The following is a 25,023-nucleotide window of genomic DNA, read 5'->3' as shown; positions in this document are numbered from 1 at the left end:
TCAGATGTCCTTTACTCCTGTGCTAATGACTAGTCGCAAAAGAATACAGGCCTGGTAACAGGGACTCAAAGGCATTTTGAGATGAGCGTGATCTAGTTCAGTGGGGCCCAACCTTTTTGGCTGGCATGCTGTGTATTAGCCCCGCACCCTCCCCGAGTGCCACTCCAGTTCTCTTCCTCTGTGCCATCTGCTGTTTTCCTTTCTGCTCCCTTCTCTGTCTGATCTGCTGCTCTGCTTTCTGCCCTGTGCATCCTGTCTGATATCTTGCTTTACCCTGCCCTGTCTACTGCTGTACCTCCTGTCTCCTCCCTGATCTGCTCCATGCCCCATTTGAGAATGGCCACCCCATTGCAGCACGGGACACAAACTCCTCTGATTCTAATGCCCTGCTTATGGTGGTGTTGAGTATGCTTCATTAGACTTTACAGAGGACAGGGGTTGGAGTGGCTGTTAGGTCAGTTCACTGCAGATCTGACACACTCACCAGCTCTAGAGCAATCCATGTGCAGAGACAGACTATTTGATTTTACTGGTATTTGTGCAGCTGAAAAGATATTTTATGTCCTGGGTAGTAACACAGGGTGATGCTCACCTTTATACAGCCCAAGGCTGATGCAGTACTTGTTCCATTAAAATGAGGCTGAAGTGGAATTTAAATTATGTATGAATCTCATGTTAATTCTCTGTATGGTGGTGAGAATTTCACTTGTCCCTTACAAACAAAGAACGGGCTGGTGGAAAGTTAACAGCTCTTGCATCTGTCCTGTTTACATTTGAAGATGCCTTCACCAGGAAGTTGTATTTAATGGCTTAATTGAGTCTAGCCACCCCGGGTTCCATGAGATCCTTTCAAGGGTGTTATGGTCTTTGCAGTGGAAAAAATAACAGAGCAACTCTTCTCAAGTCAAGAGATGAATGAAAGCTTAGAGCTGGTATTTTCTAAGGGGTGCTTTGGGTCTGGAAAGGTTGAGGACCACTGATATAGACAAACACCATGACTTTAATTTATGGCATCTTTATTTAATTAGTCTGCAGTACATAGGCTGTCAGAGAGCGAGGCTAGGGATGTTGTCTATAACTAGCTGCTTGCTCCATAGCAATAGCTTTCCAAGTTTGTTGTTTTTTTGTTTTTTGTTTTTTTCAGTCTAGCAGTCTAGCATCCTATGTTGCAAATACTGATTGCAGTTTGTTGGTTGATCCCTAGCATCTGCAGCGTCTAAATGTTCTTATTTGTCGTTCCCATTTTCCAAACCAGATTGAAAATGTAGACGACAGGTCAACGGCGTTAAATCCCACGTGCGTGTACTCATTGCTCATCGTTCTCAACTACTTTGACAAAGTTCGCTTCTGCGTCCCCAGCTTTCAGAAGATGGCATGCAACGCTTGTGCAGTCGCTTATCCACTCGCAGGTTCTCTACATCATTTAGGAGAAGCTGCTTATTCACGCTCTTCAAGAATCGTGCCAAAAATAGCTATTGCATTATGTCACAACCCATAGTCTCATAGAACAATTCATCTGATTCCAAACCTTGTTTATTTGCCGCCATTTTACATTTGGGCCGGAGAGCTTAGTATGAAGTCATTTGGACTTGAGCTGGTTCAGGAAGCCTCCCTTCTGCTTGGCACATCTGCAGGGAAATTCTTGTGAAGCAGGAGATTGTTTTCCAGTGATGTGTCTGCATGGGCCAAACAATAAAAATCCAGCGTGTGCTGCTTTCGTTCAGCACACGATTGTTGCCTAGTCTTGGTACCGTAGCATGGAGGTTCCCTGGTGGCAGAGCTGAACCCCATCGTGTCAGGTACTGCACAGACCCAGAACAAAGCAGCAGTCCCTTCCCCAGAGGGAGTTTACTTGCTGCACCTAAGACATGAGAAACACATGGGGACACAAATGAGATGATGTTGGTCAGCATGATGGCAGCAGTCATGGCTTATCAGCTGCCCTCAAACATTTTGGAGGAATCCCAGCAAGGGCGAGTTTTGGGGAAGGAGTTGAAGGAGGCCAATACAATGGCTTTGGAGATGTTAAATTTTCATATGTGCCTGCCTGGGCTTTCTCCCACACTTGGAAGCAGCTGCCCCAAAACAAGTGAGTGATGAAGCTTGGCATCCTGGTGGGTCAGCTGATTTTTCTTGGTACTAATGAGAGGACTGGTGGTTGGGGTGAGGCTGAGAAGGGTCTGTGGACTACAAGCATCCTGTGTTTGAGCTGAGGAAGGAGGGCGATGGTGGTTGAAGTGAACACTTGGAGAGCAGTCCTGGAAGGGTACAAGCAGGACAAAAGAGCCCTTGGCCAGGCCAGAGAAAGGGAGCTAATAGGGATCTAATAGTCCATTGAAGTCGAGCACCTCCCCTTTCCTTCACCCCTTTTCTTGCCTAACCTCTTCCAGCATTGGTCTCTCTGCAGGCAGCCCCACACTGTGCCTCATCCTCTTGTGTTTGCGCATTCACACAGCATCGCCTGGTTTCCGATGGCAAGTGCTTCAGCACCTTTTCTTCATTTCTGCCTTGTGTGTAAAGTCCTGTGTTCTGTATTGGAAACAGTAATTCCATGCGCAGAGAGCCGCCCAGTGTTTTGCTGACCACCACAAAAGCCATTGGTGAAGTTCTGGCTCTGAAGCCAATGGCAAAGCTCTTGTTCACTCGAACAAGATCAGCATTTCATCACCGGCCTCGGGAGCATGCAGTTTTGGATCCTGATCCTGTGTCATTGGCAAGCATTGTATGGAAGCACAGATATCCAGGCCAGCAGATCTTAGTAAGGACTAGGGCCTAAATTAAGATGCAGCATGACAAGGGAGTAGTGTCCTCCTTGGTAGGGATGAGACAAACCTCCTTTGTAATGGAAATAAAAACAAATCTTTATGGAGGCTGCTGACCATAGCCAGTGCCCTGGAGATCTCTGTCCCCCCAGCTCTCAAAGTCTAAACACAACTGCCTAGTGTTGCCACACTGCGTCTTCCAGAGTCCACAGAGACTACAAGGGGGCATCAATACAATCCAGTTGTTTGCACGGGTTAACAGTGCACATGACTTGAGGATTTTGCGGTTGAAAGAAGGATACTGTTCCTTTGGTGGGAAGATTAAGATTTATTCTCTGTGCATTGATACTCTTCCTCTTTCTTTCGTTTTTGTTTGGTTTTGTTTGTGTGCCAGATACTAGCTTGGTTTTTCCCCGTCCATCCTCTTGCAGTAAGTGGAGCAAGTAGATATGTAGTGAAGATAGAAGCAGTCTGTATGTGAAGGGCTCAGTTTTTATATATTGGCCCTCTCCTCTCCAAATACCTGCCTACAACATAGTCCCATTTTTCATATAGTACCAATTTTTAGGGGACATGATTTTGGATGAAGTCGCTGAGGGTTGAAATATACAGTGTTCAGCAGCTCTCAGGATTAGGTCCAGGAAGCGTGCCTAGAATAGAAGATGTGTACGGCATAACAAAATATCTCAGTGCTCACACCCATGGATCACTAAGACATAGTTTTATGAACTCTCCTCCATTTCTTCTTACCTAATGGGAAAATACATGGCAAGCAGGGGTTACATATCTCATCAGGGACTCTCCAGTACAGGCAATACCTGTGTTGCGCTACATGCCTTCCCATATCTGTTGCATTGGATTTTCAAAGAGAGAAACCCCACTCTTTGGAGGGAGGGTGAGGGGAGCTAACAGAAAGGGACAACACTGATCGGAAGCAAAATTAGAGAAGTGGATTTGTTATCCAACAAAATTATGGAGAGGATAAAGGCTGTATCAAATTTAAAAAGAGGATTAGGATGGGATTGGACAGAAATGATGAAACGTAACAAAAGCAGCAATTAGCTGGTGACCACTTGGTTGCCGATCTCTCTGGAAGGGTGGCTGTTTCCCCGAGCATTGCGCTTCTGCACATCCACATGTGTGTACACACACAAAGCTCCTTGGGGTGAAGACTTACTTTTGTGGTTGTACAGAGTCTTGGAAGAAGGATCCCCTCACTAAAAGGTGCAGTTGGGCGGTTGCACAATGCCAATAATGCCTGATAAAAAGTAAGTCAAAGCAGATTTGGCATTTCTAGTCCTTTCTTTTTGTGCTTCCTTCAAAGCTGTGAAAACGGCCTGGAGGCTGGGCTAATGAATCATAGCAAATGCGCCATGTGTTGGCAGCGGCATGCCAACCTGCTTTACATTCTGTTCTCCTGCCATCAATTTAGGAAACTGTTGGAAGCCTGCCGGCAAAAGTTTATCTGAGGATTTGGGAATTGATATGCCACCCTCCCCCCTGTTTATTTGTATTGGGTTGTTTGCATGGTCCTTGATACTCGTTCTAGCTGGAAAGCAGGTTGTAGTTAGGAAAGCAAAAACCTGTGAAATTCCTCTGATTGAATAGATGAGCTATCTAGAACAGAGCAGATGGGGAAGAAAGTGGCATGAGCAGGTAGAAATCATTCAAAGAAGTATAGCTGTGTTTTGAGACCCTAGGAAAGACTATGTGGAGTCTTGCTTTAGTTTTTAGATCAGTTGTTACCTTCCCGGTCTTGACTATTTGCTTTGGTTTGGCATTCATTGAAATGCCATTCACTTTTCATGCACTAGGATGTTTGTTACTAGGAAATACATAAGATGGTCATTTTAAGTGATCTGTGTGGCTCTATTTTATATATCTGTTTGGTTCACCCAGCCATATTTTTGCAGACCGTGGTTTTGACCCATATACTAATGTATGGCATTTACAAAATGCCTTTGGTCTTCAGGAAGAAACGTTTCTCAGATTATCTCGTCATGCCTGTTTGGGACGTGGCATCGTACCTGTTCTGCAGAGGGTGGGGATAAGGCAAGGGATATAAGTGACTTGGTTGATACCACCGGAGGGAATTAGTGTCAGTTCTGCAGTTTGAACACTGGTTCTGGGCCCAGACTGCTAGAACGTGCCCTTCTCTTTAGCTTTTGCTAATGCTTATATTGAACTTTATGGCTGGGTTAAACCAGAGGACAGTTAAGAAATAAATGGAGCATTTCTTTGCAAACCCCATTTTGCAGCTTCACGGCCACCATGATATTGCGCGTCTTTGAAACGGAGCCCAGATGCATGTCGAATGTGTACATAAATACTCTTCTGGTTCTTTCGGTATTCTTCCAAGTACAGACCTACTTTGTATTTACTACTTCTGTCACTGTTTTTCTGGGAGTCTCAGTCCTGTGCTAACTTCGCATACTCCAAGAACATAACCTTTTCCATCATTTGAGCAGCTGCCCAATAGCTTGTAGTAATGTTCCCACTTTTTTTTTTTTTCTTCATTTCTGCAGTGTCAGGAAGAAAAAAAAATAAATCTGTAATCCAAGTAATACTCTAAATTTAGAAGTGTTAAGTTTCAAATGGGAAAGATTTGTGATGGCTCCCAAGCTGGTTTTGTAATGAAAGGAAATGTATTTGACGTTGCCAGAATTTACGGTCCCACCAGAGGCTTGTGAAATAACTGTTGTACCAAACACTTGGGGCTGCAACAAAGCTTGCTGACACATGCAGGTTACTGAAGGGTATTTCTGATGGTTGCCATGCAGATGGGTTAGTAGGGAAAATACTCTTTGCATGGACTAACGTAGGACCACCTCAGTGCCACCAGCTTGCAAACAGACCTCTGTATTGATTATGGGGAGCATTACACTTCTAAACAGATGCTGTGACATGTGCCAAAAAGCCCAGAACAAAAAAGTCGGCCCCTCGGCCTTTCCTTCAAAGCTGCTCTTTGCTTTGTTTAATGATAGTATGGTGGCATGGTATTTAAAACCATCATTAATGAGTACAAAAGGTGCTGGGTTGGCTGACCTAAAAGAGTAAAGCCCTCCCTTTATTCAGAGAGCAATGGGCAGTAGCAGTGTCCTTCTGGGGCCAGAGAGTAAATTATCCTTTGTGTCTGTTCGGTCCTTGACCCCTCTGCTGCTTTGGCTGTCACTATATGTCCCAATTAATGTTGAGTGCCCTGGTGGCTTTCTGACTTTAACACTAGGACCTAGATTGTGACCAATTAATTTTGTAATGGTCATTAGGTGGTGAAATATTTCATTGCCATCAGGTTCAGTAGGATTTTAGTGCATTTTGCACACAGTTGTGTGCATACTACAGGCAGCATTCTCAGCCTGTGGAAAGGTATTACATAGCACCGGTAAATACTTGCATTATGGCAGCACCCAAAGGTCCCAGTCGGGATTGGTATCCAGCACAACGGGTCCCCAGACAGGCAGACCTCTGCCGGTGGAAGAGTGGTGTGATGCAGCAGTCTAATCCAGCCTATACCATGTGCCCCTGGCAATGTGACATGGGTCTGCACAGCCCCCTGGATCAGATGGTGTCATGGAGCAAAAAGAAATGCAGTGTTTGGAAAGATAGCTGACTGTAGGAAAAGGTATTTAATGAGCTTTCCCCTTTTTCTTTCCTTGGAAAAACTGCTTTCTGCCTTAAATGTTTTCTCTGACAGCTGAAAGTGTGGGAATTAAAGAATACATCATATTTAACAGAGGAAAAAAATGTAAAATTTTCCATCTTGAATAGCTGAGTGGAGGCAGCCACTTCTGTCCGGTTGTATCTTGTAAAATTTATGACAAAGCTTCCTGATTGATATACCGCAACACCCTTGAATCCAACCAGGTCCTGCTCCCTACTTTTTCTTCTGCAGATCTCCAAGTGCTTTTGCTAGTCTCAGGTTAACTGTGTAAAGTAGTCTCATGTCTGTTTACAGACAGGGGAGTGGAGCCATTAAGAGGCCCTGCACCTTGTCCAAGGCAATTTTGGTCCCAATTTCGTAAATCGCTTGAGCACAAACTTAATTGTATTCCCAGGTTGAAATGCCAGTGGGCGCATCTGCATGTCACTGTACGGCACGCTATGGCGCTGTAGCGATCGTGGGGGTCTACACGTGATTGCTAGCTATGTCACTGTAGCAGCAGCGTGCTCCCTGCTTATAGCATACTGCTGTGGCGATGTAGCAGGGACATTTTTGTGTGTGGCGCAGTATGGGTGTTTTTAGTACATCCAGAAGTTACTAAAACACAGTGCAGTAACAACATTGCTGTACAGCGATGTGTAGACATGCCTAGTGGGACCTAATTTCATGCCTAAAGTTAAGCATAAACTTAAGTGCTTCAATAAACAGCAATGCAAGCATGAATTGTGGTCTCGGTGACTTAGTGATTCAGAAAGTAAAAGAGCCTTTTGAATCTAACTCCCGCTTCTGTATTTTAGACTCTTTCTTCCCTTAGTCTAGTAGTCGTCTTTCTCACTGTGTTGTCATAGTATAAAACAATACCGCCCCCCTCCCCCCAAAAAAAATCAGTCCAAGTCTTGAAAGAAATGCTTTTTAATGCAAAACTTCATCAGTCCTAATAATATCATTTTTCACAATATTGAAGTACACATTGACTAGGCACATTTTCTCTGTAGTGCCAAGGGACTTAACATAGCAAATACTATGCTCTGTTGCTAAGAATAGTGAGTGCAGTTATCTCCCCCCTGCCCCCCGCAAACTTTCTTGCCAAGCTTTTGCCATCTGCTTATCTGCACTGCAAAAGATCATGCGTATCTTCATTTTGTCTTTACAGAAAATAATCTCCAGCTCTTCTGTTTCAAGACATTTATCAGAAGACATCCTTTTTTTTTTTTTAATTTTGAAGAACTGTGAATCTAAGCCCAATGGTTTTTCTGCGATAGAGAGAACTCCTGATGTGCATCAGAATAATGCAACTTAACAGGAATCTCTCTTTATTTGTGCTTCTTCATTTTTAGCTATTCCAGTGGTAAACAGCAACACTCACTGGCGAGAAGGAGAACAACAGACCATCCGCTTTATAGTCCAGCCACTGGGGGTAATACAAAATTATGCTCTTTGGTGGGGAAACAGTTAACGTTTTAGCAGGAACCTTGTAGCCAAGGGTAAGATAGGAGTCTGTTCCTCAGTTGTTATCTGGCTTGATGAGTGGTGAGGCAGAGAAATCTGTAGCTCCAGAACTTGTTTGCAATAATCAAGTTGAGTTTAAGTGAGCTGTCCTATTGCTCCACGTTCACGTGAGCGAGACCAAACACGTTCTTACAAAACACTTCAAAACAGCAACAGATACATTTACCGAGAGGAATGTCTCAGAGTCACTGCACGGGAAGGGGCAGCAGTGCGACCATCAGCCCAATAAACATGTGTAAAACCCATTTACTGGGAGCTGTCTAGCTGCTGTTGCTGGTAAACGGGTAAGTGCTTAAAGTATCTGCTTGAGCAAAACACCTGTTCATGGTAACAAGAGGAGATTTTGCCCGAGGAAGGAATGATGGCAGGGCACGGAGAACTATTAGTCCATTACTAAGGCATAGAGATAGATAAAATACAAGCAGTGTGCTAAAAAGGTCACATTTTACGTGATCTTGTCTAATTCCCACTAACTTCAGTGGGAGTACCTAAATACCTTTACAAAAATTGGGAGTACCTAAATACCTTTACAAAAATTGAACCTTTGTTATAGTCTCGTACTGAACAAAGCAAGGAGGTTCGTGGGGGCGTGAAGGAGAGGCTCATTGGAAAAGGGAAAGAAGGGTGAGAACCAGCGAGGGGGATCTTAATTTTTAAGGCAACTTCACATCACTGCTGGATCCATCCCCTGGTTTGCATGCAGCCAGCCCTGTGTTTGCTCCCCAGCTAATTTCGTCCTCTACACCGCGTTTTGCTAGGTCAGTTGGTGTCTGAGCAAAGAGCGGCAGCCCAGGTGTAGCTTTCTCGTTTGCTCGCTCTGTCAGTCCCCATAAAAGGGTACTGCCAAACCTCCCTGCCTCGGGTGCATCCCATTATCAGCTGTAGTACTTGCAACAAGGTCCAAATCTCCTGCTTTCAGTTAGGAACCGGGCTTTTCTTCCGAGGATGATCTACTTCTGGTATGTAGCTGTCAAGAGGGATCGTTTGGGTCTGTATGTACAGTAGGAAGGTTGCTGGCTGTTGTGTAACCAGCCCTCAGGTAAAGGTCAGGAGGGCCTCCAAGGCGAAATGTGCTCTGGTCCTTGTTGCAAAAGCTGCTTTGCATCCTGCAGAGCATGATGCTACTTGTTTCCATAGGTTTAAGAAATACCCCGGCAACAGGATGGATTGTGTGAGTGCTAAAACTGGGTGAAGTGCCCAGGCTGCTGGTAGCTCTTATGCTGAGCAGTCAGCCAGACAGGCCCTACATAATATCTGAGCATTTCAGATTTTCCCACCCACTGCAGCTGCTGTGCTTTTTTCACTTCTCTGGCTACTGGGTAGTTGACCTGGCAAACAAACCCCTGTGTTCTGGATTTCCTTCATTCTGTACATTGCACTTTTTTTTTTTTTTTTTTTGGTTCTTTCTGTGCTGCTTTATGCAAGAGGGGACACTTTGGCCCTGGGGATAAGTGGTCAAGTGCAAGAAGAGCACTAGTTAACCCTTTCTGCCTCTGGTCTCGGTCTTCATGTCCAAGCTATCTCTGAACAAATGACTTCAGCATCCTGCCATATTTTTGTTAGATTCTCAATTCTGAGATTCGTTCTAGGCCAACTTGTCCACCTGCTTCTAGAGGCCTGTGATGTAGACTGAGGTTTGGTTTAAACTGGTAGATGAACAGCGTTTTCCTGCAGGGAGCTTGCAAAGAAAGGGTTCCCTAGTACGGCAGGAACGCCAACTGCGAGTTTGTTGGGCTGAGCCCTGTCTTTGCACGTGTGTGTGTGGTGCCTCGGGCAAGTCATGAATAGCCTTCTGTACAAATGCTCAGTAACAAATCAATGCACTTTAGGAATCTGACAAACACTGTTTTATTGAGGTAGCAAAAGGAAGCAAAGCACGCGCCTTGCTTGTAATTGAAGAGCATTGTTTAGACTGCAATTAAAATGAAGGAAAAAATAATCTTCTAAATGCCCCCAAAGGTCCTGTTGGAATGTGTAGCATGTGATTGCAGTGTTATTTTTATTTTTTTATAGCTTGTGTAGAGAAGAGCTAAAGGGGAGGTGATCTTGTTGCATGAGAAACTACCCAGAAAGAAATCCCATGAAGGTGAAAGGCCATATCCTTGTGCCTCAGGTCCCAAACTGACCCCTAAATGATATGGTGATGGAGAGAAGCCTCTTTTGGTTAGTAGGTTATCCTAGAATTGCTCCTGCCTGCCCCTCTACCTTGAAATATATGGTATTAGGTGCAGGAGGTCTGATCTGTTGTGGCAATGCCTATGTTTCTAATCTAGCTATCCTCATTTCCTTCTTGCATCCAGGAGCACAGCTATGCTTATCTACACGAGATGTTGATAGTGCGCGCTTGACAACTGATTGAATGTGAATAGCAAGAGAACATCACACTTACAAAGACCTCAAATGTTTCTTGTCTTGCTAAAGTCAAAAGAGCAGTCTCATTAGCGGCATCTAGGATTGTGCCTTCTCTCACATTTTCTGACTATGGTTCGGTGTTGGCTTTTCAGATTTAAAAGTGGGTTTGTTTTGGGTTTGTTTTTGGTCCCACTATATTACGTGACATAATGTGTTATCAGATTTCATCTGAAAGATAACACTTTCATCACTATTTTCCACCCCCCCCCAATCTTCTCTAGAGTTGATCACAACAAACCAGAGCAGACTTTGTCCCTAATGTTGTATGTTTTTCCCCCTTTAATGAGTACTAGAGCACAGGCTGGTTGAGGAAACACTGGGAACTTCCTGTGTTGTTGTCCCTTCCTTTTAATCGGTGAGTTTACACAGGGGGAACCTATTAGTTATTTGTTGAGCTGTAATATAGGTGCAGTCTTGTATCAAATATCACTGACGGTAGGACGGGGGGGCCCAGCACCTGTTCCTGGAAATCTACGAGAAGGCTTCACAAAAAATACATCAAAAAATAATTTCATGTTTCTTAAGCCTGCCTATTGAATGCACCCGCTGGCATAGCATATGGGTTCTAAATATGGAGAGCACAGAAACAATACCTTCATCAATACATGCATTGTGTGTGGTCAGCTTATCTTTTTATAACTGTAATTCCTGGCTAGCAGCCAGCTCTCAGGGTAACTCGATATTTTGCATCTCCAGGAGAAAGTTCTGTTGATCTGCCCCGTCGCATCAAGTAGCTGCGGTGACCTATCCTGATAGCGATCTTTGGCCTGCGTGCTGCTAGCCCGAGATAATTGTTGGAAATGTTCACATTTTTTTTTTTTTTATATTTCTGAAACATGAGACCTATTTAATAATTTATGAGGAACAGTTGCAGATAAGTGATTAGCCGGTGAGTCATACATTCCTCTTGCTCTTTCTTTTTTGGTACGTCACAAACGAGCTAAAAGCTCATTCATGCCAGATATCGTATCCATGAAATCAAGCTGTGGAGGGGTGCACAGGATGCCTGCTGCTGTGCTTTTAAATGGCTTGGTGTGGGGAGGGGGGAAATCTATTCTGCTATAATTTGTGGGTAAAATGCTTTGGAGACTGAACTGGTTGCATACAGTGTGCATTAGTTAGGTGCTCACTTAGTGTCCATGCTTAGCACTCATCAGTGGGAAGACAAGGAAGAGCACGTGTGTGTATGGGGGGGGGGGGGCAGGAGGGGGAATGAGAAGGCTTGGTTTTGCAGACACCGTGATTAGGGAAATAACCAGGCTGTCCAGGGACAAAGAGGAAGTGGTTGGGAAGTGATATGAAGGAGAGTTGTTCCCTAATTTCCTTTTGCAGCCTTCCATCAAGATGCCCTGTTCACTTTTCTCTCCTCTTAAATGTCCCACTTTCTCAGTGTTGCCCCTCTAGTCCCTCGCCAGAGAGTGTGTTAACAGAGGTGTGAGGAGGTGATCTTTTGTTTCTTCTCCTCTTTTAAAAGCCAGGCATGAGCCCATGCTCTTTTCTGGCTGGCGAAATTGAGAACTTCTGCCTCAGCTTCCTTCTGACCATTGCCTGTTCACCCTTTCTTTCTGCAGATCTCTACCTTCCCCTGGTTTCACCATGCTGCCTGTCCTTTCCTTGCCCTGCATTTTGTTCTTCTTTTCCTTTAGCAGCCTCTCATCCTCAGTCCTTCGGCTATACCTTCCTCCTTCCCACTTTTCAATACCATAACCTGCCTTTTGGAAAGAAGCCAAGGAGAGGAATTTGGGTCCCCCTCATTGCTTTTTTTGTGTGGCAAATCCAGTCCTTTTATCCAAAGCTATTAAGCTGTGCTTGGCCAAGACAAGTTCCCCTTGCAGCACCTGCTTAAGAACGTAGTGGTCTTGTTGGGAGCCTCCTGAGAAGTGGGTGAATCGCTAGTGCATTAGTTAGGTGCTCTGGGGCCAGATGTTCAGCAGCTGTGCTGACTTTTTTGTGCTGCCACAGTGGTGCAAAAGAACGGGGTGTCCAGGGATCTCCCTGCTGGAAACCCTCCAGCAGAGCCAGTTCTTCTGCTTGCTCCTGGCTGTCCCTGCTGCTGGAGGAGATTTGAGGCTAGCAGTTTGCTTACCAGCAATCCAGAGCTGGTGGAAGAGACTTCTTGGGGTCCTTGTAGGCTGCTCTAACTTGGATGCTCCTTTTAACATACACCAGGAGAAAAACTGACTTCCTCTGCGATTGATGGCTGGGAGATGCAGAGCTTTTTCTGCCTCTTTGTCCTTCCTTTCGCACTCCTTTTGGGTCCGGTGTTTAGCCTGGCTCATTGGGAACTGAGACTCTCCACTAGATTTATCAACTTATTATTTTGTCTAGGCAGCCAGGCTACTTCTGCTTACCATTTCTCTGTTGCCTGGTTTCTTCCGCTGACATAATTTGCTCTGGGCTGAAATGGTTTGTTTTTCCTTGCCTATGGTTATCTCTGTCTTCATTCCCTTCCACATCACACTCATTTTTCTTTCTTTCAAGAATTTCAGTGTCCATCCCTGAAAATGGTCTCTATTTTAAAGATATTTTACAGCAGTGGTTTTCAACCTTTTTGTTTGTGAACCTCTAAGAAATTTCAAATGAAGATGTGAACCCCTTTGGAGACTTCAAATGGAGGTGTTGGACCCCTTTTGAATTGTAAGTGTGGGTAATCATATACTTTTGACTGATCTTAGCTATCTTTTGTGGACCCCCCAGGGGTCCACAAGTGGTTTTACAGCATTACTCATTCCTTGCGGAAACACTAGCTAAGGTCAACTTTTAACTACAGATGGCCTTGAGGGGAAGTCCTGAGGAAGAGCTTGATGCTACATAACACAATTTGTCCTATACTTGCCAACACTTTCACTGAAAGCACCAGATGAATGCCATACACTCTTGCAGGGGAGGAGGGGTAGGAAAGTTACCTACTCACTGGCCACTGAACTTCTGTCTTCCAGGTTTGGGTCGGGATAATAAATTTTTTACCATCGGCTTCAGCATGAAGGTCTGTAATCTGGTATTTCTAAATACCTAATCCTATTCATGAAACTGCCTTGACAAAAGGAAGAGAAGCAGTGCCAATTGCAGCCTAGTTGATTTGCTGCATTTACAAAAATGAAACCAGCCACCCCCAAAAAGCAGGTGTGTACTCATGTGATAGTGTTTGAGCGGTTGGAGTGCAGAGACTGCTGCCGTCCTCTGTTGTTTCCCTATGCACTTCCTTTTGTTGTTCCTTTGGGGCACAACCTAGGTCCCTGTTTGCCCTTAGTACAGCGCCTAGCATAGGGTGGGGCAATAGTGCACCATCATGAGTACTCCTGTGTGCTATCATAATATAAATTGGTGGTAGTGGTGAAGAAGCCACTTACTAATTACACCTACTACTTCCTTAACCATTGCTCTAACATATCAAAAAGGGAAATAAATTGGTGGTTTTGTGTGATAGGCATGCATAAATTAATATCATTTGCATGTAGTGAGATTAACCTTATGGTAAGGCAGGAATGTGCTAATAAAATGTGTTCATCAGGGTGGGTAGCAGCATACTGACTGATAATCAAATGGCCTTGGTCAGTCTCAGTTGAGGCAGTCATTATTTTTTAAGTCTTATTTCTTTATCTTAAACTTTTCTACTGTTTTTTTTTTTTTCTTCTTCCCCCCCGACCTTACTACAAAATGACTGAAATCTCAAACATTTTACCATTTTTTTTTTTTTCTCTCTTTTGTACATATGACAAACTTAAACACAGTTTTTACTTTCACAAGATGCGTTTGTCAAGGTCTAAAGTGAGAAGCAAAATGTAATGCGGTAGAACCCTCCATGACCCAAATTACAGCTCTTCCACACTCTGCTTAGCTGCTGCATCTCTGGGAAATAATTCGCAGAAAGAAATCTGTATGATAAATAGGAGCAGGTGTGTCAAGGGAACATATTAGAAAACCGCCACTAAGGAAGAGTTAGAACATACTGCTTGGCTCAATACATTTCTGACTGATGCTGCACAATGTTTGAGTCTATTGAAGGGACTATGATTCATATTTATTTATAACGTGCGTGAATAATTATTACTCAGAAAGGGTGAGCGTTATTTTCTTGGGAAGTCCCTTATTAGAAACTCTGTCTCATCAGGGGTGAAGTGGCCTATTACTTAACGAGTTTCAGTTAACATCTGGCCGAGGACTAGAGGGGAAAAATTGTGAAGCTAAATACTATAAATAAGAGGGCAAATGTGTCAGCATCCCAGACGGTGTTTTATTATGGTATATTTCTCATATTTTGTAGCTGGTTTCAGACTAATAATGTGTTCTTCCGTGTGCATGCTGCTAAGTGTATGGAAACTATACTAAGGGGTAGGGGGAAAAAGTCTCATTCTCTCCCTAAAGGGGGAGGGGAGGCATCCATTTCACTCTTGCTGCTTCTCGCGTTTGGCATTGTTCTTTCCTGGCGTCTATCTCAGTCTCGCAGACCCTGCAACTCTCACATCCTCTTCGTCTCTTCTGCAGGGGAGAAGATCCTTTTTGTCCCTAAGGATCCCTGGCACCCTCCTGTACTGCATAGGACTCAGTCATGAACCAGGGCCATTGCTGTTGCAAGCCGTCCTCTCTCTGTTTGGCATCAGGAGTGGTCCTGGCTTCTGTACCATTTACTGCTGGGCAGCCCAAGTGGGTAAATGATCTGCAAGGCTTGGCCAAGCCCCAGAAGAGTTGCTGCATGTAGCGACACATCCAGTGCATGCTTGGCACCATAGTTGCCTCAAGTCTGCTTGGAAGTCTTCAGTCCTGTCCCTTGGTATCAAACAGGCAGCCAGCTCTGCTGCATGCCCTTGCTTTATGCACACTGTGCGCCTCTGAGGTGAGGAAGGGTTTTCAGCCATACGGACTCGCCTCAACGGATGTTACGAGGCATGGGGAAAACTTGCCGACTGAATTTGAAACAGCAGATGAGCTGCTTCACTACTTTTCTCCGGAAGCAGTAATCAAAACTAACAAAGTCTGTCTTGCTTCTAAAGACTGGGCTTTGACAAAGCCCTGGGAAAAGCAGCCCGTTAATAGTCTCCTAGAGCTTTTTCTGGATATCTTTTACAGCTGATGGCATGTGAAAAGCTTTGTCGTTTGTATCGCACGTGCTGCTTCATCTCCAAGTGCATTGCTGCTCCAGTTGAACAACAACATTTCGTTAGACCAGGGGTCGGCAACGTTTTTGGGCAAAGTGCCGCATGCCAGGGGCAGATGGTGGGGGAGCCACGAGGGGCCTGATTCTTGTTGTGGAAGTGCAGCTTTGGCCCTTTTTTTTAGCATTTTGTGCCAAAGTGTGTGCACCAGGCAAAATGGCTTTACATGCCACGCTCTGGCCCTGGTGCCAGGGGTTGCCTACCCCTGCATTAGACTTGTCCTATAATGGGCCTACTGCCCGTATGACATCTATTCCCTTGAGGGAACTGTCCCTGTAATTAAGTGATAAACAGAGCTTTATAACTGGTAGGCCCAGAATATGGCCAGGCTGGTTTTTTATTTCTTTTGTAAAAACTAACTTCTGTGACATTTTTTTTCCCCACTTACTCTTTTTATTCGCCTTCTTGCTGGTACTGAAAGCAACAGGCATGCCAAACAAAGTGGTGTTTCAGGAAGGAAACTGGCTTCAATTTAGAGTGTTCAGAGGATTAGAAAAGCAATAAGGTCAATGGAAAATGTAGCAGTGTTGGATAAATATCTTGACAATGCTCTGTTCAAGCTGCAGATTTAGTGAGATTGGGCATAACAGCTTTTGGGCACCACCTAGTGTAGCAGAAACCGGAAGTTATTAAGGCAACATTGCTTATAATTTACACCCAGCTTGATAGCTTCCTGCAGGCTGGCAGGGATGTTAATTGAACAGGGGTGAGCCTTTATTGCAAGAGTAGCAAATAACCATTTGGATGTCTAGTGGATGGCTTTCCTAGGGTTTTTGGTTCCCCTATTGGGTGGTGCTTCTTAACTGGCGCTCGCTACATATTCCACGATCTTTTCTACTCTTTAAATCAAAATGGTGTCAGCAAAAACCCCCCCCAAAACCCCCCTGTGCATTTGTGGGAAAGACATCTCAAATCTACTTCCGTACAGGGTGCTCATGCTTGGTACAAATGACTAGGGGTTTCAGCACCCTGTTTCTCCCTGGCTCTATGGAGACATGAAAATATTTCCAGTAGCCCATTACTTATTGATGCAAACATTTTATAATGGTGTTGTGCATTATGTTGGATTGGCTCTGTGGAGTCCTCAGTGCATTTGCATGGTACAGTGAACAGAAACCATCCATTGACTCTGTATTGTAAGCAGGCTCTGAACTCTTATGCTTGGCTCTGGTAACAGTACTTTTAGCAAGTTGTTTTTTATTTTTGTGGCTGCAACGGGCTGTTACTGTTACTTTGCTGTTATGGTATACTATGCTTGATATGCAAAGTCTCTGTGCTAACTGTTGAAAAGTTTTCTGATGCATACAAATAACAGGACTTCAGGTATCTCTGGTTTGGAGTGGGGCAAAGACTTTCTTTGGTTTTGCTCCCTTTGAAATTTTTCTCTAAAAAGTGCCTGAGATTCTTCTTGGAACTAGAAGTTTCTGATACTAGGGAACTCCTACCAAAATGCCCTCGTGTCTCTTGGAGAGAAGCAGATGTTAATGGTCAAGGAATATATTTGAGTAGGAAGCCTGGTAAGCAGGCAGTGCAAATTTATTTTGACTCCCCTCTGCAACTTTCACCACTATGTTTTGTTTCTTGTATTCCTTTGTTTTTCCAGCTACTCTTCTACTCTTTAAATTTCTTCCATTTTTTGGGAACATCTAACTTATATTCTGTTTGGGGGAGGAAGGCTTGTATCCAAGTGGCAAGCAGTGCAACAGTGGAGGAGCAGAAATGTTGACCGAGGGGGCAATGTCAGATCCTGGCTTTTGAAAACCCAGCCACTTCCATGACAAGAACTGCAGTGTAGAAAACAAATTTAAGGTTGCTGCCTCTCCATTTCACATGCAAGGTGCTAAATATGTATCCACCTTCTAAGAACTTTAATTCAGAATTGTATTTGTAGGAGTTAAACACTGTGGAAAGACAGGTTCAAAACCCTGGATGCACGGGTAGGGTTGTGATGCATCAGGCTGCGTCCTCTGTGTTGAACACATGGGTTGCACAAAGCTGTCACCCAGCCTGAGAGACATGCTTATTGCATATTGTGATATGTGGAAAAGGCATCACAGAGCAATTGTCCACCCTTGATTTCATCTCCACGGCTGGCCAAAATCCATGGAACAATGGCTTTGCCTATGCAGGGATGTTGGCATGGCTCACAGCATGGCAGCTGTTCAGCCTGGCTTTGTGGCCAAAAGAGATTTGTGTTTTTAAAGGGGATCTGCTTCAGAGAAGCAGATGACCAAGAAAGAAAGGAGGCAATAGAGCTTTAGCCCTGGCTGAAATACTGCACATCCCCTTCTGCAAGACTGACTCCCTGGGCCATCCATTTGACTCTTCTTCCCTCCCCAAGGCTCATAACTCATGTATGTGTGCGCACGCACCTTTAAAGAGAAAGGAGACTGGTTAAACTCTATTACTAAGCCTCTGTTCCTTGTTTTGCTATGGGTTATGGATTGAAAACCCGGAGGGGCCATGGCCGAGGTGACATCTTTAGGGAAAATGTATAAACCACTAGGACAGGAGCAGGCAACTTTTTTAGCTGGAGGGCTGCTTAACAAGTTTTGAGCTGTCAGGCCACCTGAGTAGCCCCGCCCCTTGGCAGTTGCCCCGCCCCAGTCACCATTTTTGAACTGGAAGTCCTGCCCCTAACACCTGCCTGTTGCCATCGAAGTCCCTCTCCTTGCCCTCTGGAAATATTCCTTTTAGGAGGGGAAGGTTGCCAGAGAAAAAACAAACCACACATTAAAATTCAAACACCTACTATAGCATATTTCATTACAAAAATATTTTTGTCATGATTTGTGTTTGCATAGTGTACGTAGAGGTGATTGCATAATAACTCAAAAATAAAAACTTACTCTTGTGTATATAGACTCTGTGGTGCGGTGTGGGGTATGTATGGTGGGTGTGTGTGTGTGTGTGGGGGGGCATAGGATATGTTGGAGGTGTGTGTGTGTGTGTGTGTGTGTGTGTGTGTGTGTGTTGGGTGGTGGGGGGGTGTTGTGTGGGTTAGGATGTACATGGCACAGCCCATGCTGCAGGCGGGAACAGCAGCAGATGGGGCGCTCAGGGCACTTGTGCCCGGTGCAGGCGGTGTGTAGATCAGGCAGCATTGCATGTGGGAGTGCAAAGCTTGGTCTGGCTGGCCTGCCTGTATTGCGTGGGGCTCTGCGTGTCGCCAGTGCAGCTCTCTCACTTGTGCAATCGGGGGAGGTCCTGTGCAATGGAGCTGCCCCCGTGGCAGGGGCAGCAAAGGCAGCCAGCTCCATCACATGGGACTCCTCCCCCATGGTACGCAAGTATGAGAGCTGCATGTGGGTTTGGGGAGGTCCCAAGCAAAGGGCTACATGCCCCACAGCACAAGGAGGGCCTCCCAGAAGAGAGCCTAGTGGGGAGAGCACCTTTTAGACGGTGCTAAGTGCTCTTACCAGACCCAATTAAGACTGAGGAACTGCTTGGGTTCACTTGCGGTGGAAAACCATCCAGATGGGGAAGGGGCCAGTCTGCGCCAGATCTTGAAGGGACAAGTCTCATGCCTGACTCGGTGGTATCCATTGCAGAAAGAAAGGGGTAAAATGGGTGGACAAGGGAAATCTGAGTTTGGAATGGGACTTAAATGGGAACGTGGCTGCTCTCCATCATGTTTGACGTCTTTGGAAACAAGTGCAGTGAGAAATATCCATTAGTGATTTTATGTGGTCCGTATCATGAATGGAACTGTTCTCAAATCCCTGAATGTCAATTTTATTCTACAAGAGTGAAACTAATTTTTGAAAGACGGAGTATCCTAAACCATTAGCTAGGCTTATTTCTGAAGGCTTTGAACCGTCACTCAAATGGGATTATTTACATGCTGAAAGAGTGTGGTGCCTCCCTGTAATAAATATTTCCTGTTGATGGAAAGGAGCGTGTAACCTACCCACTGAGGCTGGCAGGATAGCACGACCTTCCGACATGCTTCTGTTTTCTGGTAGGATTTGAAAACTAGTCGGTAATCGAGTGGAGCATGAACGTGACTTAAATTCTGCTGCGCTTGCTTTATGGGCTTTGTAAATTGAGGGACTGATACTTTTGCAGCTTGGTCTGTCTGAAGTAGGTGGACCTTTTTCTGAGCGCAGGGATCCTTTTTTGACCAGTCCTGTGTGAAGTGTCATTTAGTATAAAGGGAGCCAGCTATCCATGAGTCCTTCCTTCAGCCTTTCTGGAGGAAGGATGGCTTGGTTTGACCTAACAGATGACCCTTTACAGATCATACCGTGAGTGTACATCTCTCTGCCCTTCCTGATGGTCATAAAGTATGCAGCTCGGGAAAGAGGTGCTCTTTCCCACCTGAGCCTTTGTGGGAAAAGGAATACCGGTTATGGTATTGAAAGACCTTTTATGTACCACATTAGCTAAGACATCTCAATATAAGGCAGCTAAAGGCTGCAGTGTGCAAAGGGGCATAGAGAAAGTGGTCAGCATTTAGCATGTAGTTTCTCAAACTTTGGACATGCAGGACTGTGCAGTGCCTCGCTTGGAAGGAAAAGTAATAAATCAAGAAAAAGTCACAGGTTTTGCAGAAAGCAGCAGAATGAAGAAACATTAGGAGAAGGTTGGTAATTACTTGACTTGCATGCCACGTGGTGCTGTAGTGGGCAGGATCCAATCAGATTATTAACACTGTTTTTTTTCAGAAGTGTTACCCAGACTTGCTGTCAAGATGCATCTATCGCAGTAGCTGATATTTTGAATGACACTGCCAGATGGACTCTACGCTCAAGTGGCTCTGACTACTTGCTGGGGAATTGCATAACTACAGAGTGAGTCACCTTTGGGATTAAGTGTTTAGTTAATTTTCTTCATTTTTAATTTCCAAATAAGACTCCTTGAGCTACTTGAGTGCTCAAGGACAGTTAAAGCGAAGGAGAAGTCAAAACTGTCAGAATAAAGCATGCACTGAGAAATGCTCCTCCCTTGTCATCGCATTGCCTGCCGAATTTCTTTGCCACTCGGCCTAGTTTTGAACCTAAATATGTAATTGAATACATGCGGTCAAAGAGCAGGGAGTGAAATTGCTCCTGTGTTTATTTTAAAAGGGTGAAGGATACCCAGATGTAGCAGGAGTAGCCGCACTGGAGGCATCATCAAGAATAAACAGGACGTTATTGCATTAGCTTTGGTTTCCCTTCAGCCTTTTGTGCTGCAGGTCGCGTGCTGCGCACTATTGAAGAACAAGCTTGCCTGGAGTATTGATAGAAATATTGAAGCTCCCTAAGCAAGTGGAATAACTTCGAGTTTGGGTTCCTTCATTGGCTTATGCTTCATAAAGTTTAGTTGTATTCTCAGAGGCCACTTGTTTCCTGCAGCATCCTATTTTTGTCTTTGCATCTTTCTTCACCATCCCTGACTGCTGCGAAACAGGAAGACACGCCTATTTTTACTCCCGTACATGGGAAATTGAACAGACGCATGAGCTGTTAGCAAAAGCACCCTCAATTAGCACCCTGTGTGGCAATGCAAAAGTATCCAAGGCATTGCTAGTGACATCTATATTTAGACTGCACAATAACTTCCGTTGTGAATAGGTTCTTGGAGCCTTATTCTGAAACTTTCTGGCGCTTCCCTTTTGGGCAGCAGACCTTTTAAACTCAATGGGGTCAAAGCCCAGAGGCTAGAGATTGGCATTGATTTGTCCGATGATATTCCACTTGGGTTTTTGCTGGTGAGTTATAAAAACTACCTTATACTTTCTCCTTGCTGCCCCCTAAGAACTGCGGCAGCTTCCCAAATATTGGCAAAGCATGAACGTTCGAGAAAGCATGTTCATGCTGGTGATTTTGTTCCTCGTTTTAATGACCGAGCAGTTTTACCAGAGATCGAGGGAAGTCTGGTTTGGGTCAGAACCTAGTCCCAGGAGCTAGAAAATGCATGCTCCCCTGTAGTTTTGGTGGAAAAGAGTAGAAGTCCACTTCTGAGAGGTAGGATTACATACCTGCAGTTGACATGTAACTGGGTAAAGAGGGTTGTCCACTGACAGCACACACACAGCTGCACCATTCAGACTGGAGGGAGAATCGCTCTCGCCCCCTGGCCCCTAGCCTCAGTCGGTGGACAAGAGGGATGCAAAGAAGTTAAATGGGTAGCTGAATTCTGGACTTGCCCATCTAAATGGCATGCTTTGAAGTGCATTTGGGAGGCCTCTAAGATCACCAGCCGTGTGGAAAAAGTGATAAGGGATCTGTCCTCTACTACATCTCAATAGTGAAGTAAGGAGCACTCGGTGAAATGATAGTAAGCAGCAGCTTAAACAAGTGAAAGAACTGTTTTGTTTTTTTTCCCCACAATACACAATTAACATGTGGAACTCAGTGCCACAGGATGTTGTGGAAGCCAAAAGAATAGCTAACTTCAAAAAAGGGCTTAAAAACATTTGTGGGGATTAGGTCCATCAGGCTGTGTTACATTCTTAACTGATACAAGTTAGAGTGATTCATCCAACCTACCCAGTCACTATTTTGTTATGCTTTTCCTCTAAAGCGTCTGTTGCTTGCCATTGCCAGAGCGAGGATATTGAACTAGGCTGACCACCTTTTTGGTACGACTCAGTGTAGCAATTCTTATATGTAAAACTTTGTGGCATAGGAGTTGTTGCTAGCATGCCTTCAGAGCTGGGCTGGGTTTACCTATTTTTAAATAAAAGAGAAGACTTGATGGTGATATTTTAAGGGGCATCATCTACTGGGAGTGCTCAGGATGGAGACGTTGCCACAATCCAGCCATTCCTGCTGGCTAGCTTAGCCAGTGATGGATTTTGCTTTCAGCTACATTGGAATTTGATATAAAGCTTCAATTGTGACTATTATGACTATGCCAAACCTATTAGCAGCATTCAGAATTTGTAATGGTCTCAGAACGGGTAGGCATTTTACCAACTTTGAATATTTAGCATGAATGACTTTTTTTTTTTTAAAGTTTGACCGTACAGACATCTAATCATTGTGCATGTAGTATCTGTATCCCGAAATGTGTTTCTTTTGCATAAGTGAGTTCTTACAGCTAAAAACTTTAATACTCTTGATCGTCACTTACTGTAAAACAGGTGGTAAAATAGTGTCATTTTTTTCATTTGATTTGCCAGTGGCAGAAATCTTTGTTCTTTTGACTCATAAAATGTACCTCTCCTGTGCTTCTGGTGCATGGACACATGCTTGGGTGCAATCTCCATACCAGCTGTAGACTGAGCGGTAAGCCAGCAGCATAATCTATTGTGTTGCCAATTTAAAAGCCTTGGAGGTCCTGGCAATCCTTGCAGAGTGGCCTGAAGCCCAGTGACCTGGGGACCTATTGGGTCAAGTGGAGGACAGAAGGGCCATTAGCTTTTGCTTCTTCTATGAATGCACTCCGCCCTTCCCCGCTTCCAGTTCTTGCAACCAGGGAAGATCCCTGTAGAAATTCAGTAACTAAAACCTGCACAGAAGAATCAGCTTGGAGGGTTTCCAAGAGGTAATGTCCCTGTTCATGTACAGCCCCCATCGCTGCACAGCATTGGCTTCCCCTCCAAGTTTGTTGCCTAGTGTCTGTGCTGGGCTGCCATGAAAAACGTACTCAGCTTTGAAGTACAAAGTACCTGTAACTTGGTCCATACTCATATGTGTGGATATACATTAAGGGCAAGCACAGCTTGTTTCCTACTTAAGGCCTTTTAATACTGTGTAATTTTCCACATTCTCATTTCTAGAGTTTTGTCAGTGAGTATTTTTCCAGGACCAAGCTTTTCCAGTAACCCTTTTGGTTGATAAATAATACGTTGTTTTTATTGAAGGTGTGTTTTAAAAGCAGATGACAGCAGAAGAAGGAAACTGACTTCCACAAACCTTGAAATTTGGAGGTTAATTTTTTAATCGCACCCAAAGATAGATATTTAAATGCTAATCACCACATTTATGCGTCTGGAAGCAGCATTTGGGTGCACACAGATTAAGCTCCAGCTATAAATAGTATCTTTAGTGACCCTGTTGGAATTTTCTTCAGACCTCGGAAATGCTGAAGTGGTATTTTTTTGTCAAGCTTGAATCATAAAGCCTGGAGACGAGTTAATTCCCCATCCCTCCCCAGCCCTCACTGCTACCTTTAAAAAAATCTAATTGATGGTTTGCATTAGTAAAGATTTGCAGATCTGAGACTGCATTGCAGGCTGCAAGCTTTTCAGTTAACTCGTTTTGCTTTGTAAGGCCATTTTCTACGACCTTTTCTGCATCGGTTGAGGTCAATCATGTTAGGTACCAAAGCCATGGCACTGCAACAGTTGTCATAGTCAACAGTTCCCACAGTCCTTCCTTCCTTCAGATTTGTAGAGGGCTTTCCTGTTATAGTATTATTTAAATCTTATTCCCCAAATGAAGAACTCTTCCTTTGTTGTCTAGATCTCACATTGGGGCTGTCTAAGGGAGGAGTTTAATTGTGGCTAAGCAGATGGAAGATAAAATCTGTTTGATATTGCTTGCCTGGGTGCAGTCTTGGCATCAGTGAAGTGGATGGCAAAACTCCCAATGACTCTGAAGCCAGCATTTGAAAACACTCCCTGGACCTGCTCTACCTGAACTGTCCAGCCTACTCCTGTTCCGCCTTCGTGTTCTCATCCTCCAGTTTCAGTCTCCTGTTCATTTTGTGTGGGTTGCTCTTGCTTTTATCCTACCCCGTCTTTGGAGTTCCCTTCCTCCAAGTCACTGAACTATTCTTATATCTTGCTGCTTTTACCACTTGACAGCTGACTTGGAGTTTTGGCTCTGCAGGGACAACTAAATTTCTGAGCATGTGAACCAGCATTTTAATGCTGAAATGTATGCCAGATTTCTCTAACTCTTACTATCTGCCTCTTTTTCCACCCCCCTTTTCCTGCTTCTGAGAATCTCTCAGAAGATTCTTATCTGGTTTTAGGTGGCTGCTTGGTAAAATGTTTTTCTCCTATAGCTAGCTGAAAATGCAGGAAACTTAAGAATTTCTGGTCCATGGGGAAACTCCTGTTCCCAGCCAAGTCTTCCCCCCAGTGTTCACATATAAATTACAGACTTTGGGAATAGAGGGTGTTTCTTCAGGGTTTTAAATTAGGAAATGCATAAAGTAGAAAGCAAGACTGAGTGTCAGTTCAGATCTCTTGAAGTTTGGTTTTAAAGCATGTAATGAAAGTGTGCTAAAAGGAACTGATGTGAAAGATAGCAATGAGCTATGGCAACTTTTACTTAAATGTCCAACTATTCAAATGTAGCCAGCAACTTTGACTTGTGGTCATTAGTCTGACTTTGGAAGGTGGTCTCAGTGCAGTGCCAAGCCTGCGAAGTGTCCTCTTGCATGTCTGAGCACACGACGCTTAGGAAAGAGGGGTCTGTAGAGCTTATTCCTGATGCTGAATGATGCTCTGTGGTTTCTATTCATTACCTTCATCCAGCTAGTGTGGCGATGAAGTCTGACAGGTCAATACCAGCACCTTCCTCTTTCCTTTTTAGATTTTATGTGAAGCTGTGATGATGAAGTGAGTTTTCATATTATTTGGGTT

The 25,023-nt window shown here is 44.3% G+C and overlaps 1 protein-coding gene across 8 annotated transcripts in view; it reads left to right on the top strand.

Annotated features, from left to right (window-relative positions):
• MITF (melanocyte inducing transcription factor) overlaps positions 1-25,023 on the top strand; it is a 125,776-nt gene that overhangs the window by 16,975 nt on the left and 83,778 nt on the right. For 4 of the 8 annotated variants that reach the window (XM_090021836.1, XM_090021834.1, XM_090021833.1 and 1 more), the window contains exon 2: positions 20,165-20,290. The exons of 3 other annotated variants lie outside the window; for them this stretch is intronic. In XM_090021836.1, the coding sequence (XP_089877962.1) occupies positions 20,165-20,290 (126 nt within the window). Of the gene's footprint in view, positions 1-19,880; positions 20,083-20,164; positions 20,291-25,023 lie in introns of those variants that run through there. One more of the 8 variants, XM_090021842.1, reaches the window with a different exon arrangement.

The sequence above is a fragment of the Crocodylus siamensis genome, chromosome 11 (genome assembly GCF_052110815.1).
Source record: "Crocodylus siamensis isolate JL-2025a chromosome 11, ASM5211081v1, whole genome shotgun sequence".
Classification (NCBI taxonomy): domain Eukaryota; kingdom Metazoa; phylum Chordata; order Crocodylia; family Crocodylidae; genus Crocodylus; species Crocodylus siamensis.
This window is presented reverse-complemented; position numbering and strand designations above follow the sequence as displayed.